General features: G+C 44.0%; 1 protein-coding gene across 2 annotated transcripts in view; it reads right to left on the bottom strand.

Moving 5' to 3' along the window:
• Positions 1–3,452, bottom strand: part of LOC119160923 (uncharacterized) — a 108,293-nt gene extending 104,841 nt beyond the window's left edge. For both annotated transcript variants that reach the window (XM_037413202.2, XM_075880427.1), the window contains exon 1: positions 3,248–3,452. In XM_037413202.2, the coding sequence (XP_037269099.2) occupies positions 3,248–3,313 (66 nt within the window). In that variant the 5' untranslated portion in view covers positions 3,314–3,452. The remainder of the gene's footprint in view (positions 1–3,247) is intronic.
• Positions 3,453–18,197: the final 14,745 nt, after the last annotated feature.

Below are 18,197 nucleotides of genomic sequence, written 5' to 3'. Positions count from 1 at the left end.
AGAAATTCAGGTGTTATATTTACGCCGAAGCAATGCTTTAGCTTCTTAAAAGTTGGACCAAGGGTGGCTAATCCGACACTAATATCATGACACTGTTATAAGATGTCACACCTAGATTGATACAGACGTGTCGATCGCATTTTATTAGTAATCGTAATTGAGGCATAATTACTGTAATACATGCTAACTACAAGTGGCGTCGAATATGCGAATGATTTTTTTTTCGGTGTCCTTTTTCTAATGTGTGAAGGTGACGCGTTTGGCCTCAGCCCCCACACTGCTCCAATAGTATAAGCAGTATGAAGATAGTTGAGCTGTTAATATGCTTCAGTTTCAAGAATCACCTTGTATCTCACGTATTCCGCATGGGTTCGCATTTATGAGCGTACGTTTATAGACGGTTCATTAAAACCGCATGAAGGGCGACAAAAAACAAAGGCACGCGCACAAAGTACTGTGAAAGAGCAAAAAAACATGCTTCCATTGATGTGCCGCACCTGGCGGATAAGCATGCGATGGGCGTAATCTCCTGAACTGCGTCGAAGAATAAATAGCGAAGGAAAGAAGAGGCCCAGTGTGGTGACCGTATAAAACTTCTTGCAAGCCGTTTTTTTTTTGTAAACAATACACCATATACTCTGGAATTTCACTTTAGACGCTCGATATTGCGAACAGAAATAAAAGTTGTATGCATAGCTTCTGCTTCAAAAGTGAATGTCTGCCTTTTTAGTAAAATTTATTTGACAAAGTTTACTCGAAAGCTTTTGATTTATAGATGCACAAATTTGTGCGAATGTGCACATTCAGTAAACGTTAACGTGCTTAGATTGTAGGTATGTGTGTCTATTAGGCCTCGCATGAGTGAGGGTACAGCTTGTCAGAGCCTGCAGGAGCCGGAACTTTGCAGAACAAGGCCGGCCACTGATGATCGTTTAAACGTTACACACCAAGCGCATGGTATGGTAATGAGGGACGCTGTGATTCAGGGCTCCAAAATTTCAACCACTCGGAGTTCTTAACGAGCAACTAAATCTATATACACGCACCTCAAACCCTTTCGTCTGCATTGAAAATGAAGCCGACGCTGCCGAGATTCGCTGGATAAATTAGCGGGTCAACAGTCATGCTCCATAGCGAAAATATTACCGTAACGGGCACCGTGCTGCCGAAAAGTGGGTGTGACCTCACTACTAGACTTGCACTAATAATTGTTGATACATGCTTATACAAGGTCAGTAAGTAATTGATAGATATGTGGGGTTTAACGTCCCAAAACCACTATATGATTATGAGAGACGCCGTAGTGGAGGGCTCCGGAAATTTAGACCACCTGGGGTTCTTTAACTTGCACCCAAATCTGAGCACACGGGCCTACAACATTTCCGTCTCCATCGGAAATGCAGCCGCCACAGCCGGGATTCGAACCCGCGCCCTGCGGGTCAGCAGCCGAGTACCTTAGCCACTAGACCACCGCGGCGGGGCAAGGTCAGTAAATACCCATCGTGCAAAAGCACGCGATGTTTTAGACGTACAACGTTATTCGCCAGAGGCAAAAAACTTTGTACTTCTACATGTATGTGTAAGTACCAGCTGAGTCATTGCAAGCAATGGGAAGCTCGATGAATGTTTCGTAATGTCTGGAAGTTTTTTATCAGCTGGACTACACTTAAAGCGATGTCAGAAGAACGCCGAGACGCAGACAGTGATGCAGATTCTTATTAAATTCTAAGCATTTCTTAGCCAACCTCGGCGAGTTTGACCTCTGACCGACCGTCCATCTGTCCGTCCAACTGACTGTCTGTCTATCTATATAGCCGAATACCACTTTCAGCTTTCCTGGCTGTTTAGATAATGGAATCTATACCGAAATCAGTATGATATACTATAACGGTAGGTCGAGCATAAGTGATTAGCAATAACTTGAAAATCATGACGTGTCATGAATGTCATGATTTACATTTCATGGCCTTGCTGCTCTTGTGGTAGTTTCGCTCACATGACATATTGCAAAACGGGTATGGTATGGCATGACTGCATTGAGAACATAAGTGACAAACCCAAACATGGAAACAATGACATGCATGTCATGTAAGTCATGACTACACGCCACGCTCATAGTGCGCTCGCAGTCACTTCGCTAGCTTAAAATATACTAAATTTGGTATTATCGAACGTGAATGAATAACGAAGGTACATGACTGGTGCAAACATGATAATCACGAGCTGCGTGTCATGCATAAACATGAATACAAGCCGCGCCTCATGATGCGCTAGTGGCCGTTTCACTAGCTTCACATACATCAAACTTGGTATTAAATGACGGAAACGGATGACGAAGTTATATGGCACGCCAAAACATGGTAATCATGACATAACTGTCATGTTAAACCTTACTGCATGCTATACTCAGGGTGCTCGCGGCCATTTTGCAAGCTTCGCAGATGCGAAATTTAGTGGATACGTGATGTGAGGGGATGACGAAGATATATGACTGGTGCAAACATGAGAATATATGATATGCGTGTGAACTCATGATGCGCTCGCAGCCGTTTCACATATACCAAATTTTCTACTACGTGACACGAATGAACTACTGAGCACAAATTCCAGACGCAAACATAAAATTTATGTCATGGAAGTCACAGCATAATTTACGTCCGTCTCGTAACGTTGTGGTCATTTTAATGTGACAATTCAACCTTCCTCATTCGTGCTTCGCATATCATTGATTCCCACAGTACGTGGGATCTACGAATTTTTTCGCAGGAGCATCTTGTTTAATACGTCCCCATTTTAACGGCTTTGCTAGATGTACAAGTTAAATATCATCTGAGTGGAATGAAAAGCTCCATCAGATTGGACATCCCATCATTTTTAACCTCTTGATGAATACCAGTGGTTGGGAGCATTGAGTAGGCCAAGCACATAAAAACTTCGATAAGTATCAACAAAACCAAATGAGAAAATACGTGAATATTTGAGTACTCTGGCTAGAAAGTCATGGTTCTAATTTTCGTAAATGGTCTTACTGCGAGTATGTAATGTCTTCAAAGTTCATGCATGCAATATTCAAGTATGCTTATGTGGTAAAGAGCAGGGAACACAAAAAAATGTTTATGTTAACTCTGGTTACAAAGGGTGTCGCGAGTGGAACTCGCGCGCCTAACAACTAAATACACAGCTTGAGTCGGCGTCAATTAACCTGTTAGAGGAGCCTGCAAGCGCTAAAAATAGTGTTCACACTTGCCTTTGGTGTACGGGGGGATGTGGAATCTGCGGTTTCGTCCACGGCTTGACGACACAGGGCCTCCATAATGGCACAGGTTCACAAAATGGATTGGGACCGCTTGCAACAGATGCTTTTCTCGCTCAAAGAAACGCTGGATACGCCCTGGAAATCGTGGCACTGAAAGCTGTGCCGTGCTCTGACGTGCGTTTCGGAAAAGTCACGTGTCTCGAGAGCTGTGACGGTGTCAAATCATGTGGCACGCACGCCGTGTTCGTGATACTCTCAGATAATGCAATCAGTCACTCATTTGGTTCGTTTTTCCTAAAGAGACCCGCGCGGGTATGATATAAGGAGTGTGATTAACATGTTCACAGAACACATGAAGTATTACATGGGTTACAATTCAGTACCTTTCTTCGTAATGTAACAAAACACGCATATAAATTAACATGCGTAAACTTTATTCAAAACAAAAATTTACTCTGAGCCTTTTCGGTAGAAGATGGTCAGATACGTGTTGTGCAAATAAGTAAATAAATAAATAAATTCGACATGTCATGACGACAATGGCAGGAGCGAGGTTATTTCAGTCTTTCACCGTGCTGAGAAAGAATGATGCTGAAAATATTAATGTTCGAGCACACATTAGTGAAGCCTGCTGTGGATGGCTTGTCCCGAGTGACATGCAAGCTGCGGCTTTAATGTAACACGGTTCATGCAGATAACAACTGTGAAATTATGGTAAAGACACAGTGAATAAATGGACCAACGCACAGCGGGTGATGAAAGATTGGATACCGATTTCAGTGACGTAACGCTAATGCCATATGAATACGAAGAATAAATAAAGCAAGCTGCACGGTTCGGAACTGATTTTATTGCATTAATGAGATACGCTTCATCCGGATCCCAGATAACGGATGCGTATTCTAATTTAGGTCGCACAAGTGACGTGTAGGCAAGTCATTTTACGTGCTTCCTTCTCCATTGTTCACGAAAAATCTGAGAAAAGCAGGACACAAGCTGAAATCCTGTTAGGTTGCATAAGATTAGCAGGTGTGTTGCGTAGCTTCCCTCTTGGCCGTAACATTCCTCATTCTTTTAATGAAAAACAAAGGACTGATCTAGTCGGTACGTGTTCAGCCATATGTCACTATCATGCGCAAGCAGGCCTATTTTTTCATTTGTGATGGTACGCGCTTTTGCGGCATTAATCTAAACGCCACCGACGTATCTTTTTTGATCCCCTTCACGCGTGCCAGATTGATATTGTTTCATGCCTGTGCTCACGCAGCTAAATTTTTGTGCCTTCTCTTTTTTTTCGCTGCTGAGAGATATAAATAACAATATCTAGGGTCTTCTGTTTCATAACCAAGATACGTATATGAGGAGTACTGAAGCGCAGAAGCACTTCAGAAATTTTGACAATCTGGTGCTCGTTACCAAGCACTGACATCGCACTGCACATGGGCCTCAACCATTCTGCCTCCATAAAAATGCGACTGCCGTGGCCGAGATTGCACGCGTTACCCTCCAGTCAGTAGCCGGGTACTATAACCACTGTTTCATCGAGGCGGACTAACCACGTGTGAGTAAGCCGCTTAACGTTTGGTGTTTTAAAGACGATAGTCTTTTTTTTTGGGGGGGGGGGACCTTCAACGCAAAAATTTTGGTCTGTGCGTCTATCTGTCTGTCTGTACATTTGTCTGTTTGTTTATCAAAAACGGCACCAGGTACATGAAACAGACGACCCCATCCGTAGCGCCCACCAATGTTGCTGAAGCCTTAGTGTTCATACTTATGCAATTGTCAATAAAAACAAATATTGCGCATGTCTTGGGCACCATAAGAACACGTATATATTATGCATGTGCGTGTTTTAGTAGTAAAGGCATACATAAGTAATTCTAAGGACCGTAGCGCTTATCACGCCGCGCTGATAATGACACGCTTGCGCGAAAAGGTGAGTGTTTCCAACGCTTTGCTAAGGCGAAACGGTGGTGGCACCTACTAGTCGCCTTGCGTTCTACACTTTATCACCTCTGAGACGGGCGCGCACACCCGTCTCTAGCCAGCACTTTGCTTTCCAAGAAAACTGCCAGATGGCGCTCATGTCTCAGGTGTGACGTGACTTGATGCGCTCATTCGCCTCTGCTGCACACTCGAGGCACCCTAACACAGCACCTCCAGAATATCATTCACCATTTTTCTTGCCCAGAACATCAAACAGATGTTTTGTTCACTCTCTCCACACGCAAGACTATCGTCTTCTGACATTTTTAGATTAACATGCAGATACGGGGCCAATATTTTTGTTCTGGGGTATTTATTTTCATAACTAATATATAGGTGCACTCCTTCTCGCATTGTCCTAATTTTTCTCTTTCTGGATGTAATTACATAAGTTACTTGAAAGCTACTTGATTTGATGGTTTCGAGACGTTAAGCTCCACATATCAAATCAATCGAATGCTAATTAAGAAAAGAAATGATGGTCAGCTTGAAGGCTTGTTTTTCTGTTCTGGACACATACAGTATAAATGAGAACTAGGAGAGAATCAGGCCAAGGAAAGTATAAGGGAAGGTTTTTGTAGTACAAAGAAGGTAAAGTGGGCGAGAAGAAAATTTGTCGTTGGCGGGAACTCAACCTTGAATATTCGAATTACGTGTACGATGCTCTACCAATTCAGCAACGGCGGTGGTCATCCCGCAGTCCCTTCTTATTTGGGTAAATCTGTGCAGTTAAGTTTGCTAGTGTTAGCTCCGATCACAGCCATGGTGGTGAGTGTGGAACAGCTTTATTTTACCAGGGGACGTCCCGTATCATGCGACGCGAGCGTTACTACAGATAACATCCCATATACTTCCCATTAAAAGCTGATTTCAAAAATTTCTCATTAAACGCTGCTCAGTTATCATATAATTACGTTATCATTATGCTGTTGCCCTATGGTTCTGCTGCCAATATTTGTCCGCACCATGAAACAGAAGTGGTCTTGTTGGAGGAGCCAAAAGTGTCATTTCTCTTTATCTCTCAACACTAGCGCGCTCAAACGTAAATCAGTGGTCTGGTGATGGCAACTGGAGGATACACCAGCCAAAAGTGAGGCGTTCACATAAATGTTTCAAGCAATTCCTTTCAATGTAAAAACGAATGACAGGAATTGCACCTAATACTTCTAATACTCTCAATTTGATCCTAACACACGATCCTAAATATTTGTCGAGCCCTCAACATTCAACAGTTATTAGTGATCATTTGATAATAACTTTTTCCCAAATATACCTTTTTGAAAATCCGTTGAAAGCAAGAAATTTATCAGGGATTACAAAAAAAGCTAATCTTGAAGCAAAAATGACAAATTGTGTGATTTTTTGGTGAAGATTTCAAGGTCAATATTCAGTGTACTTCTTAGCTAAACTGCAACATGTTCACAGCTGACTTCGAGCGTTCACCTTACAGACACATTCCAATCCGTCCCATGACTTGTAATCCTTGCGGGCCATGGTAAAATAATACATTAAAACGGCTGTAAAAAATGTCCGTAACGTTGGGTAAATTAAAACCCACAGTTTATCTTGTGAAACTATACACGCTCGAATCTGACGCCTATGTAGCCGCTCTCAACTACGCTGAAGAAGCGTTTTTTATACCACGTTACCATCTATGCTTATAACCAGTATCATTAAATTATCGCACGTCATTTATCCCCTTCCTGATGGTGGTACAACCCTAATTTGTCTTCCGGTAGCCATGTTGAAGAAAACAATTTGTGCAGCTTTCTTGAACAATGTATTTGTAAAAACTTCTCGCGAACCACCGATATCAGCCTGCCTGTACTGAATAGCTATGAATATTTATATCTACATCCAAGAATTGTCGAGGTTACAGGCGTATTTGAATAATGCATTTATTGAAGATGCATTCTTCGCCTGTATATGTTAAAACTGGTCTCAAATGTCTTAAAACGCCCTATTTTATAGCTCTACAGTATTAACTAACATCTTAAAGCAATATTTTAACACATCTATACTTCCAATTGATGAAAAACAGGAATAGTTACTATTTTTCATATTTATGCAAACAAAACCATACTAAATCTACAGAAGTAGTTCATCACGTTTGCCTGTGCGCGGCTAACCAAACAAAAGCGTAGGTTTCAAGCTACATTTATTGCAACAAGCAAATCGATGGACTATCAGAAAAACAAGCACAGAAAAAACACACTTAAACTGAAAGTTCTCAAACGTGGGGCGTCCAGTCTACGTGGAATAAAAATAGCTCAGGGTTTGTCGACCAAGCGTTTCGAGGAGGAAGCACTTCACGTTCCACGACGACCCTTCTCGAAGCAAGTTCAGGCAACCAGCCTACACATGTTTCTTGTGCGGTCACGGCAGGAGACAAGACCTCGGGACGACCTCATGTCCGATCACGGCCTTAAGCCGCCCCAGGTGGCGGTAACGATCAGGAACCGGTCGTCTTTTTTCTGTGTGCCAACATAGCAGGAGCCGTGCCCGGTCCCCATAGACCAAAACAGGTAGCTATCCTCCCGTACCTCGATCACCGAGAAACAGACAAAAGGAGCTTCTTGGACAGCGCCCTGGTACGCCGTGTCCCAGCTGAAGGCACAGTCAGGACCACCAGGCGAGCACCAGGCCCTCTGCAAACACAGCCACGAAACCTCCGAGAACAGCAACCTGGTTCGGCGTGTCCCTCGGCTACGTGTTGCTCGGCTCTCTGCGCGTTCGTTTGTTTGTAGCCTGGAAATCATGGCACATGCCCACTTTGTGGAATTGGTTGGTTGGTTGGTTTATTCCTCAACGCCGAGGCGCAACCCACCTTGGGGGATAGCCCATGAATAGGACGGTGCGATGTTTTTAAAATAATTCACTTTTTGAAAGAGAGGACTGGATTGATTAGGTAGTATAGGTAATAATATAAAGGTGTTAGATTTCTAAACAAACAAAAAAAACCTTGAAAAAAACATAGCAAACACACAAAAAAGAAAAAATATACACAAAACAACTGAAGTTAGTTATTTTTAGCATTCCATTCTTTTAGATTCTCGTAAAAAGTTTATAACAGCGGTAAAAACACTCCTGTGGCTGAATCCAAATGTGACTGCGCCAAATTAAAGAATCACCGGAAGTGTTAAGTTCAAGCCCAACTTTCGTAGGGGTTCTTCTAGTAGGTGTTTCCTTTGACTTTGAATTTTCGGCATGACAAAAAAAGCGCTCCATAGATTCCCTCTCATTACAATAAAGGCACAAAGGCGACTGTGCCAGACCCTACCTGTGAAGGTGAAAGTTCAATGAAGGGACTCGACAACTCAGCCTGGTAATTACTATTTCTTCCTTTCTTGATGACCACCACTTGCTCTGCCAAGGGAACTTTAGCTGTGGGTAGTGTGAAACAAACAAAGGAGATTTTTCGAAGTTATTGGCAGTTGTGCGGTTTTCAAAGTGTGTTGCTGTGACACATTTCAAAGCAGGCAAAATAGGTAAAACAGGACAATCAAGGGAAGATACAGATAGTGCATCTGCATGCTCATTCAGAGCTAAACCTCGATGGCCTGGTATTAAAGCTATTCGAACGAGTCGTAAATGTCTTGGAATGAGCGAGTATAAAGTTTCTAAGGTCCGCGAAAAAGTTTGTGAGCTTCAGGCAGTGCAGACCAAGAGACAGTCTGTTAGAACAATCACTGCTGATAGATCTTGCAGCACTTCACGCAATGCTAGGACTATTGCCAGTAGCTCTGTTTGGTAAATAGGGGTAAAGTGGGGTAATTGAATTGAGAAAGCCCAATCTAGAGAGGATGATACGATTCCTACACCAGCCTTCTCTTCATAAACAGAAGCGCCAGTCGCTATCACAATGGATGTTTCTATAGATTGGCCAAATGATATTTCAAAATGCCATTTATATACTGGTATGGTAAATTTTTTGCATTGTTGGAATATATACAGTCAAATTCCATCCTAATTGCATCTACAGTGTTGAGTACAAGTATTTCTCAAAGCTTAAGTCTTTAGGGCTCCAAAAGTTTATGTGTAAATATAACTTGAGGGCACCGTAACTTAGGCCAATTGTGGTTGAAAAATTAGGTCTGCTGGTTAATGAGCACATACTGTGACCTCCGCTGAGGTGATGCATAGATTTTAAGGATTGTACGTACTGTTAGAATATAAAATCTTTTGTTTAGAGAAGGCAGGTGGGGTTCTTCGTATAGGATATTGTTCGCAACATATTTAGGTAGCCCTAAGCATAAGCGTAAAGATTCGCGTTCTAACAGAACCAGTAGTTGAACTTCGTAGGCCGGAGCGCCGGAAAACAAAACACAGCCGAATTCTAATATCGGTCGAATGTACATGCAATAGATCATGACGAGCACGTCTCTGCGCAAACCGGCACGATAATTACTGAGCCTGCACAGAATCTTTACGGCACGTGCTCCTTCAGCAGCCATGTTTTCTGTGTGGGGACTCCGGTTAAGTGTTTCGGTGTAGGTACCGCCAAGTACCTAACTGACTCGACCTGAGGTAGGGCGTCTTGTCGGTACATTAGTGAAATTCGCGCTGGGGCATTTTGTGCGAAAACTATGATTGTACTTTTGTTTGTATTGATGCATAGGTTGATATCCTCCAGCCACGTTTCCAGGCTATTCATGTATGTCTGCAAAATCAGATACAATGTGTGAATATCCGCCGATGCAGCAAAAAGTGTGATATCATCGGCATACACATAGACCTGTACAACTTGCTGTATGGGAATGGTACATAGTAGTGCATTAAATAATAAGGGCGATAGTACTGACTTTTGTGGTATACCTCTCGTTTGCCTATATATTGAAGAGTTGACACCAGATTGCGAGCAGCGAAATTCTCTATCACCTAAGAAAGCATGGATGAAGGCCACAAAGTATTGAGACAGCCCTAAGTTCTGAAGCGAATCTATCAGTATCACATGCTCCACGCTATCATAGGCTTTTGTGATATACCAAAGCGGAGTATTGTTTCTGATATCGAGCAAGTTGAATTCTGCTTTCGAGATGCACGTGCGCACACCAAATGAAGCAACCATGTCTGAATCCGATTTGACATGGGCTCAGTGTCAATTTTTCTGACATTCATCGATCTATACGTCTATATAAAATTTTTTCAACGAGTTTTACTAGGTTCGATGCAAGTGCAATGGGCCTGATATTATCTAAGGTAAACCCAGCGCCTTGCTTTTTAAATAATGGAATCACTTTAGTCGTTCTCTAATCGGGTGAAATACAAGAGCTTCTAAGTGAGGGATCAATGATTTTGAGTAGGCCACGTGGGTATATTTTATGTAATGATTTTATCACCGACGTCGTCATGCCATCCGGACCAGAAGCTGAATGGGGTAGTGTTCTCACTACGTTTGCGAGTTCTGCGGGTGTGACCTCTTCAAAATCCTCAGCCCTATGGGGGGACTGGGCTTGGCATGAGAGAATTGTTGTGGAATTGTTCAATTGTTCCATTTGTGGAATTGTTCATAAGATGCTCTGCGCGTTCCATACATGCCTTCCTTCTTCTCTTTTTTGCCTTATCGCTGCACGTGCGACATGCCACTGGCTCGCCTTTATGGGACCATAGAGTAACATAAAAATGACAAGAGTGCTCACTCGGGTCAAAAGCGGCTAAGCTAGAGCTTCGCCCCAGCCGTAAGGTGGCAACACATCACTCACTGCTTCAAGAAAACACGCGCATTAGTTATTTACTCCAGTACCTTTTCTATTGCATTATACGTCAACGTGTTTTTGCGTGCGTGATAGTGGCCTGAATCCGTATTTATCGTCTGCGATTGTACGGTACAAAAACGTCGGGCTGGGATCAGGCATGAACCGTACGCGAGAGAAGTGCACATAACGTCAATGCGACGGCAACGTTGTCATGCTTTGTGATCATGAGTATTTGCGGCAATAAAGAAGTAAGAGCAGCAGCAGAGATATGCCATAAAAAATGTGCGATAACGTGCTTGGCGTGCGTCGCGGCCTTCGCTCATTTCGGCTATTAGGTACGACCGCCATCAACACTATGTTGACTGCGTAATGCATTTGTCATTGAAGCTTAAGCTAACGTTTCTGGCATTTCGCTTTTCGGTGCTTTTATTTGTGCTCTTCACTTCACAAACTGTTTTCGTGGATTGCTTCACACGAAGGGAACTGTCAGGAATGCTTCGAGGCATGTTTGTGAGAAAATTCTTTCTTAGCTCGAGAAATTGAGTCACCACTCACGTTGTTAGGTTTACGTTGAGCCGCCACATGTATTAGTATTCACTGCATGAGTGAGATTTTGTGAAAAGTGCAGCTGTCCTCAGTATCGCTGTCTGTGCCGTTAGCTAATTGCGTAAAGTGCGAACGAGCTCAATAAGAGCCAAGTGGTGAATCTAGAAAAATGTTTGCTAGCTAAAGGTAGGACGTAACCTTTGAGTAAACACTTCTGCCGCTTTAACGGCTTGCATGGCACCTAAAATTCCTTCGTTTTTGCTGCAGCAACTGGTTGTGACTGTTTTTTGCAAAAGAGCGATGTCGGGTGTGCAGGAGAAAATCAGAGCGAATGTGGGTAGGAAAACGTAGCCAACATTTTTCTTTTCTTTTTTCAGTTCATGACGGAGTCAAGTGCTGAGGCAACTACTGCCTTCTCGCGTTGTGCACTGTATGCGTAGTTGTGTGCGTTAATTGCAGTTTTATCCAGCACCAGTTATTGTTATATTGTTGCCTAAATCTTTATTTTTTGTGTAATTTATAATCATGGTATGGCAGCTGTATTTTCACGTCTCGCAGTGCAATGGACCCCTGTTTGTGCGTGCGTTTTTCAAAAATTAACAAAGTGGGCATGTGCTTACCAAGTATATCACTTGAAAATAAAAGTTTTCACTCCTTCAATGAATATCATGTTTTAATTAAATTGTGTGCATAGACACACATTGGCATCGTGTGCTTGCTACTCTAGCAGTGCATCTTAAACGAAGCTCATAAATGCATGCGAACGACGCGCTAAAATAAAACATGGCCTCGGAGATAAGCAAGCACGTAGAAGTGGACTCGGTTGCTGTATAATAATCCTAGTCACGACAAAATCGCCCTCGAGAAAGTCTTTCTTGCGGTCTGCCTTCTTTGAGGCTCCAATGTTTCACCACACTCATGTGATGCGCTGCGAACCCAAATCAGCTGCAGGAGCCTATGAAAGTGTCCCCTCTTGGCGTTTTATATCACTCTATGATGTGGCCTCATCATAGTTCTCCTTGTGTAGTACTCACACACACCTCAAAACTCCACCTAAAGTTCACACGCACCCGTATTCACACCACAAATTTTGTCCAAATGTTATACTTGGTTAGACAATATTGCTTCGTATAATACTAGCACCGGTATTACACTTCTTTTCTAACCCTGTGATTTATTGTATCTCACTCATCTTTTAACTTCTACAACACGAATTTCAGAAAACCTCTTCTTTGACGCCTTCGTTGCTTTTCACTCATAAACTACACCATATTCCTGACCAGTCTTCGCTTGCTGGTGGCACTATTTAAACTTTTCAAACGAGTTCGATTGAATAAGTAATAAAGCTCAACTTCAGAAACCAAGCATACTTAACCTTGATTGTAACCATCTAAAGTGAATTGAGTGCTTTCTTGTTAATCATTCATAGTTCGTAACACCTAGTGATCATAACTCACCACTTTTTATCTTTCAGTCCGGAATGCCACAAGTCTCAGTCCTGTGACTTCATTTATTCTTTATCTGTAGTAATAAATTAATTAATCACTTTTTTATAATACGCCTGCTGTCAACGGTTTCGTAATTTTCATAGAGTTGTCCTCTCAAAAAAGATCTAGCTACTAGTTTTGATTAACAGCACTTACGCCCATCTAAATAACGTATGCAACTGGTGTGAAGCGTAGCCAATGGAGCTTAACTTTATGTTTATTTATGAAACTATTATGATCGAATAGGCACCTGCCTGTGTACCATCTGAATAGCATTTGGTTGGAAACAAGTAGCTATTGTAAATAGATAGGCGTACATGTAACATATAAAATAACGTGAAACAAACATATTGAGTACGTAACCAATGAAGTCAAACCATTTGGTGAATTACTCTCATTGTAAATTTTCTACTACTCCATCTTCGTTTAAGTAAGGCTACTACTTTATCAAACCTTGCTAAGGGCAAAACTGCAGTATGCCTCAGCTATATGCATTGAAGAATAGCGACTCTTTGGGTTACTTGATTTAATTGTTTGGTACGAGGGTTTGCAGTGCAGGCACAAAAGTGCGGAAAGAAAAGCCTAACAAAATGCGAGGAACAGAGGGCGAGTAAGGGAAGGCAAAAAGTGCCATCACGAATGCTCGTGTTGTCCTGCTTTGCCTTTCGTTTCTCGCCTTCGGTAATGCTTTTCTCTCAGCACTTTGGGGCTTGCGCTGCAACCCCTAATAATGAGCTATATGTGGAGGACAACCTAATCCTTTCCGTTGGACTCATGCAAAATAACTCTTGTTTTATTTTTATGTAATAACAATTGAATGGCGAGTGCCTCTAATGAAATCATGTCTGGGCCTTCAGATACTAGCTACAAACCGTAAAATGTTTCGTTTATCGCCCTTCTGAAAACTGTATCGCTATCGTACTCCACATTCGGAATTCATGTCATGACCATAATACTTATCTTACCAAGGTAATAGGGTGTGCAAGGTAATAGGGTGTGCGTTTAACGCATGTTTTTCAGAACTATTCATACCTCGTGCGTCGCATGAGTGCAACGAAGTTCCGGCTGACATTTGCACTGTTGAAAGCAACGACAACTTTCGTAGAGCATCGGCCAACATTCTATAGTAACACGTACTTGTACGAACTAGCATCACCTGTCTACTTATATGGCGTACTAGTATAACTGCAACTCTCAATCTCATTGATTGATTGATTGATTGATTGAATAATTGATTCCTTGATTAGATATATGTGAGGTTTAACGTTCCAAAACCATCATATGATTCTGAGAGATGCCGTAGTGGAGGTTCCTGGAAATTTCGACCACCTAGGGTTATTTAACTTCCACCCAAATCAGAGCACACAAGCCTACAGCATATTTGCCTCCAGCAACAACTGTCAGTCTCATCATGCCGCTTTGAATATACGAGCAAATAATGTTCTCACGCTGAATTTTCAATACTCATTTATCACTGCTTCATAATCGAACGAAGCGCATTGCATTTTATCTTCATTTTTATTCATTTCTTGCTTGTACGCTCTATTTAACACTCAGCTAGTATTGTATGATTGGCAAGATTGGTACTATTTGCGGATAATTTTAACTTCATTATTATCACTCATATTGATTTTTTCCTTTAACCCACTGCCCTCTGTAACGCCGAATGACAATATGGGTTAATAATTAAATAAATAAATAAATAAATACATTATCCACCTCAACTACGTCTGACTAGTACCGATGTCACACGGGCCCATTTAATCACGATCAGTGCCATCCGGATCGGTTTTCTTGATCGCGATCAACTTTATGGCCACTGCTACACGGCCCAAGCTAATCCGGTTCGAGCTTGGGTCAAATGAAACGCACCAGGTGGCGCTTGCAGGCCCTAGAACATATCATGACATTTATATAAAGCCCTTTATCAGCAATGTGATTCGTTCAAGAACCACTGAGACATCAATACTTTGCGTGCTACTACAAAAATATTTCCATTTTTTTAGCCTGTGATAGAGCTGTCTCTGCTTTTACCTGTATTGGTGCATCAGATTATCTCTACTTTTATGTCGGATGGAAATCTCTCAAAGCCTTCTACTAGCAGCGAAGCGGCAATCTCGTTGCACACACTTCAGTTTCACTTCTGGCACCTCAGGTCTCCCCGTCACTCCTGCCAGCGCTAAAGTAGGGAAAAGGTCTCTTTAATCAAACACGAAAGGCGCATATGCGGCAACGCAGTGGAAAAGCTGGTTAAACTCCTAATCAGTTTGTCTCTGGGTGCTCTAACTTCTCTATCGGTGCAAGAATAGACCTCTCCCTGTTTGCAAACAGTGTGAGGTCACCGCGAGCCCTGCGCCCACCATTCTCTCCCTCAGCGCAGGAGCTGGTTAGCAAGAGAGTTCCACCGACCAAATCTTTGTGATGTTGAAACGCGGAGTTTCACAGGATCTCACTGCTGCTTATCCTTGCTGAGATGTTAGGGCTTCGCTATTACCAGCAGCGGGACTCGGGAGGAAGAGGCCGAGCATGAAGAGACTGATGAGGAAAACTGTACAGAGATTTATTTTCTATTATTTATAAGCGTGCATTTATCACCACAGGACGGACATCTAGACAAAAGTGTCGTCCTAAATCATGACAATCTCGTCAAACGCTCTCGCAGGAGCCCACTGCGGCTTGTTATCAAGCGTCTCTTTTCTCACCTTTAGATGGGGGAATGGCTTTCGACTTCACTGTCCAACCATCGGACACACATCATTGGCATCACTTTCCACAGTGCCACCAACACCCGCCCGCCCTGGTCTGGATATTTTACCGGGGCGTGGCCACCACACTGCCCCTCTGGCACCAAGTTTTCTCCTCCTTGGGGTGAAAATGCCACTGGGTGCTGCGTCCCATGCTCGTACTACCGCTGCACCACCAAGAGCATTAAAGGACACGTACTCGTCACGTTCATTTTGCGGGGCTGACAGCAATCCACGCTTTCACCGCCATCTCTTTGAGAATGCTATTTTTACCGAAACCATTTCGGTCATCTCGTTGTACACTTTGCGGAATCACGACTGCATGCGCCTCGCTTCCCGGCGGGGAGGACAATACCCATATTCTGACGGCTGTCAGCAGGCCCGCGTCCTTTCGGAAACTTCTTCGCAGAACCATGCACGAACACTCCGTTCTGCTTGGCTCAAGTGCCGATCCTAACACTGGCTAGCAGGGCTGCGTATTTGGAATTGCTGGTCCCGCATCGCACGAAAAAGAGAAAAGAAAGAGTGCGAGGAGGATGCCAGCGCCAGCATTAGGATTGCTCGCGCGCTTTTGGTTCGCCTTTGGAGGTGGCGTGCTGGTGGCGCGCGCGCTGGTGACGCAGCGACACCGACTAAACTTGCAAACCTGCACCTCATTTTCAGCCAAGCTCTCCGCTTTGCCTTCATCCCTCTCTGGCTGAGCGGCGCAGCCCCCGCCATAATCCATGGTAACGAGCGACAGTGTTGGGGATTCACAATAGGGTAGCGAAGAAAAGATTTCTGTTGGGGGCTAGAGCTGCCTATTCAACCGCTGTGGAAGCTTCGGAGAGGGAGTTGTTAATCCCCACAGACTGCTGGCTTTGTGGTCGTTTGAAGCAAAGACATGGGGCGAATTTTCGCTCAGCCGACCTCTAAATGACACGCCGACAGTTGCTGCCGTCGTCGCGGAGTCACGGAAACACAGATAAGTGTTCACGGCTGTTCCATCTTGTGGAAGCACCCTCGCCCCTTCGGTGCCTTGGATGGATCGCTACCGTGCGGCAAGGGCGCGAGCGAGTGGGTTTCGATAAGATGGCGATAGCACGGTGATGGTTTCAACGAGCACAGAGATTCCGATTGTCAACGTTAAGTGCCTCCACGACGCCTTCAGCACGGACAGCAGCAAGGCGACCATTACGACGTGGATTGTCGTAATAGTTGCCTTGCTGCAGCTGGCGAGCCACTCGTGCCCATCCGTTCGTGCAGAGGTCGACGAAGAGGCACTTCACGTCAAATGGACCGGCCGAACTGGCGCCTATTTCACACGTAAATGTGCGCGTGGCGGCCATGTCATTCTGAAGCGCGTCGTTAACCGAAACATGATTCATGTTTGATGTGCTGGAGTCTAATTCGGACGTGAGCGACGGGGCGTCTGCCATAACAGTCGGAATCGCATTTCTGCAAGGGCAGTTGGAACTCGTACAGTGTGTGATAGAAGCGCGATGCACGTGACCAAACGTTACATGGTAATTTCGAACTTTAATTCGCACATGAGCGTTGACCACGCCAAAAGTGACAGGTATGACGTAGTGGTTGAATAAATAAAACAAAACAAAAAAACAGTCACTCTTCTGCAACTTTCGCGGGTAGCACGCTTCAGCTCAGCTATGGTGGCTAGCCACCATAGCTCAGCTTTTACAGGGAGAGGGAAAGAGGGATGCAGAAAGGCAGAAGGGACAGGTAGAGAAAGAGTGTGGTGAAAGGCTGTGGGTGCCTCCATACGATGAAACAGCCGGGAAAACTCCGCACATTCCACCGCCTGTAGGTGACATCACCTGCACGTCACCTACAGCTGGTCACGTCATCTACAGAGAGGAACCAATAGCGCATGAGCAATCCTGGCGCTGGCGTCCTCCTCGCACTATTTTTTCCCTCTTTCATGCGATGCGGGACCAGCAATTCAATTCCAAATACACAGCAGGGCTGCGTGCGTCTGCATTCCTTCAACAGAAATTTCGGAGAATTGTTGTTCTTCTAAAGCCGCCATAAAAAGAAAGTTCACAACACAAATATGTTAGGCTAAAGTGCCAACCACTGGCACGCGTACGCTCGCGTCTACGCGTCAAAAGCATCAAATGCGCCTTTCGGCGTCGACGTCGGAGGGGCATACGCGAGCAGGCGCGAGGGAAATATCAAGCCGGGCTTGATATTTCGCCTCGCGTACGCTACGTCACCACGCGTACAGCGGCGCCAACCAACCAGAGGCCGCGATCACTCCGAATGCTGTGCCTAATGGCCGCCGCTTCGAAGGCACAGCCGAGTGCTGAAAGCAAGCATGAAAACTACTCCAAACGTTCCTGAATGACCACTTCGTAATCTATAACGACAACGAAACGACGAACGACTGCGAGTGCTACCAGCATGACGTAGTTTCGTGCCGAGTTCGAGCGACACCGACAAATCCATCGAATGCCGGCCGGTTATGCTAGCGCCGGTCCCGAGT

This window comes from Rhipicephalus microplus, chromosome X (genome assembly GCF_043290135.1).
Source record: "Rhipicephalus microplus isolate Deutch F79 chromosome X, USDA_Rmic, whole genome shotgun sequence".
NCBI classification, from domain to species: Eukaryota; Metazoa; Arthropoda; class Arachnida; order Ixodida; family Ixodidae; genus Rhipicephalus; species Rhipicephalus microplus.
This window is presented reverse-complemented; position numbering and strand designations above follow the sequence as displayed.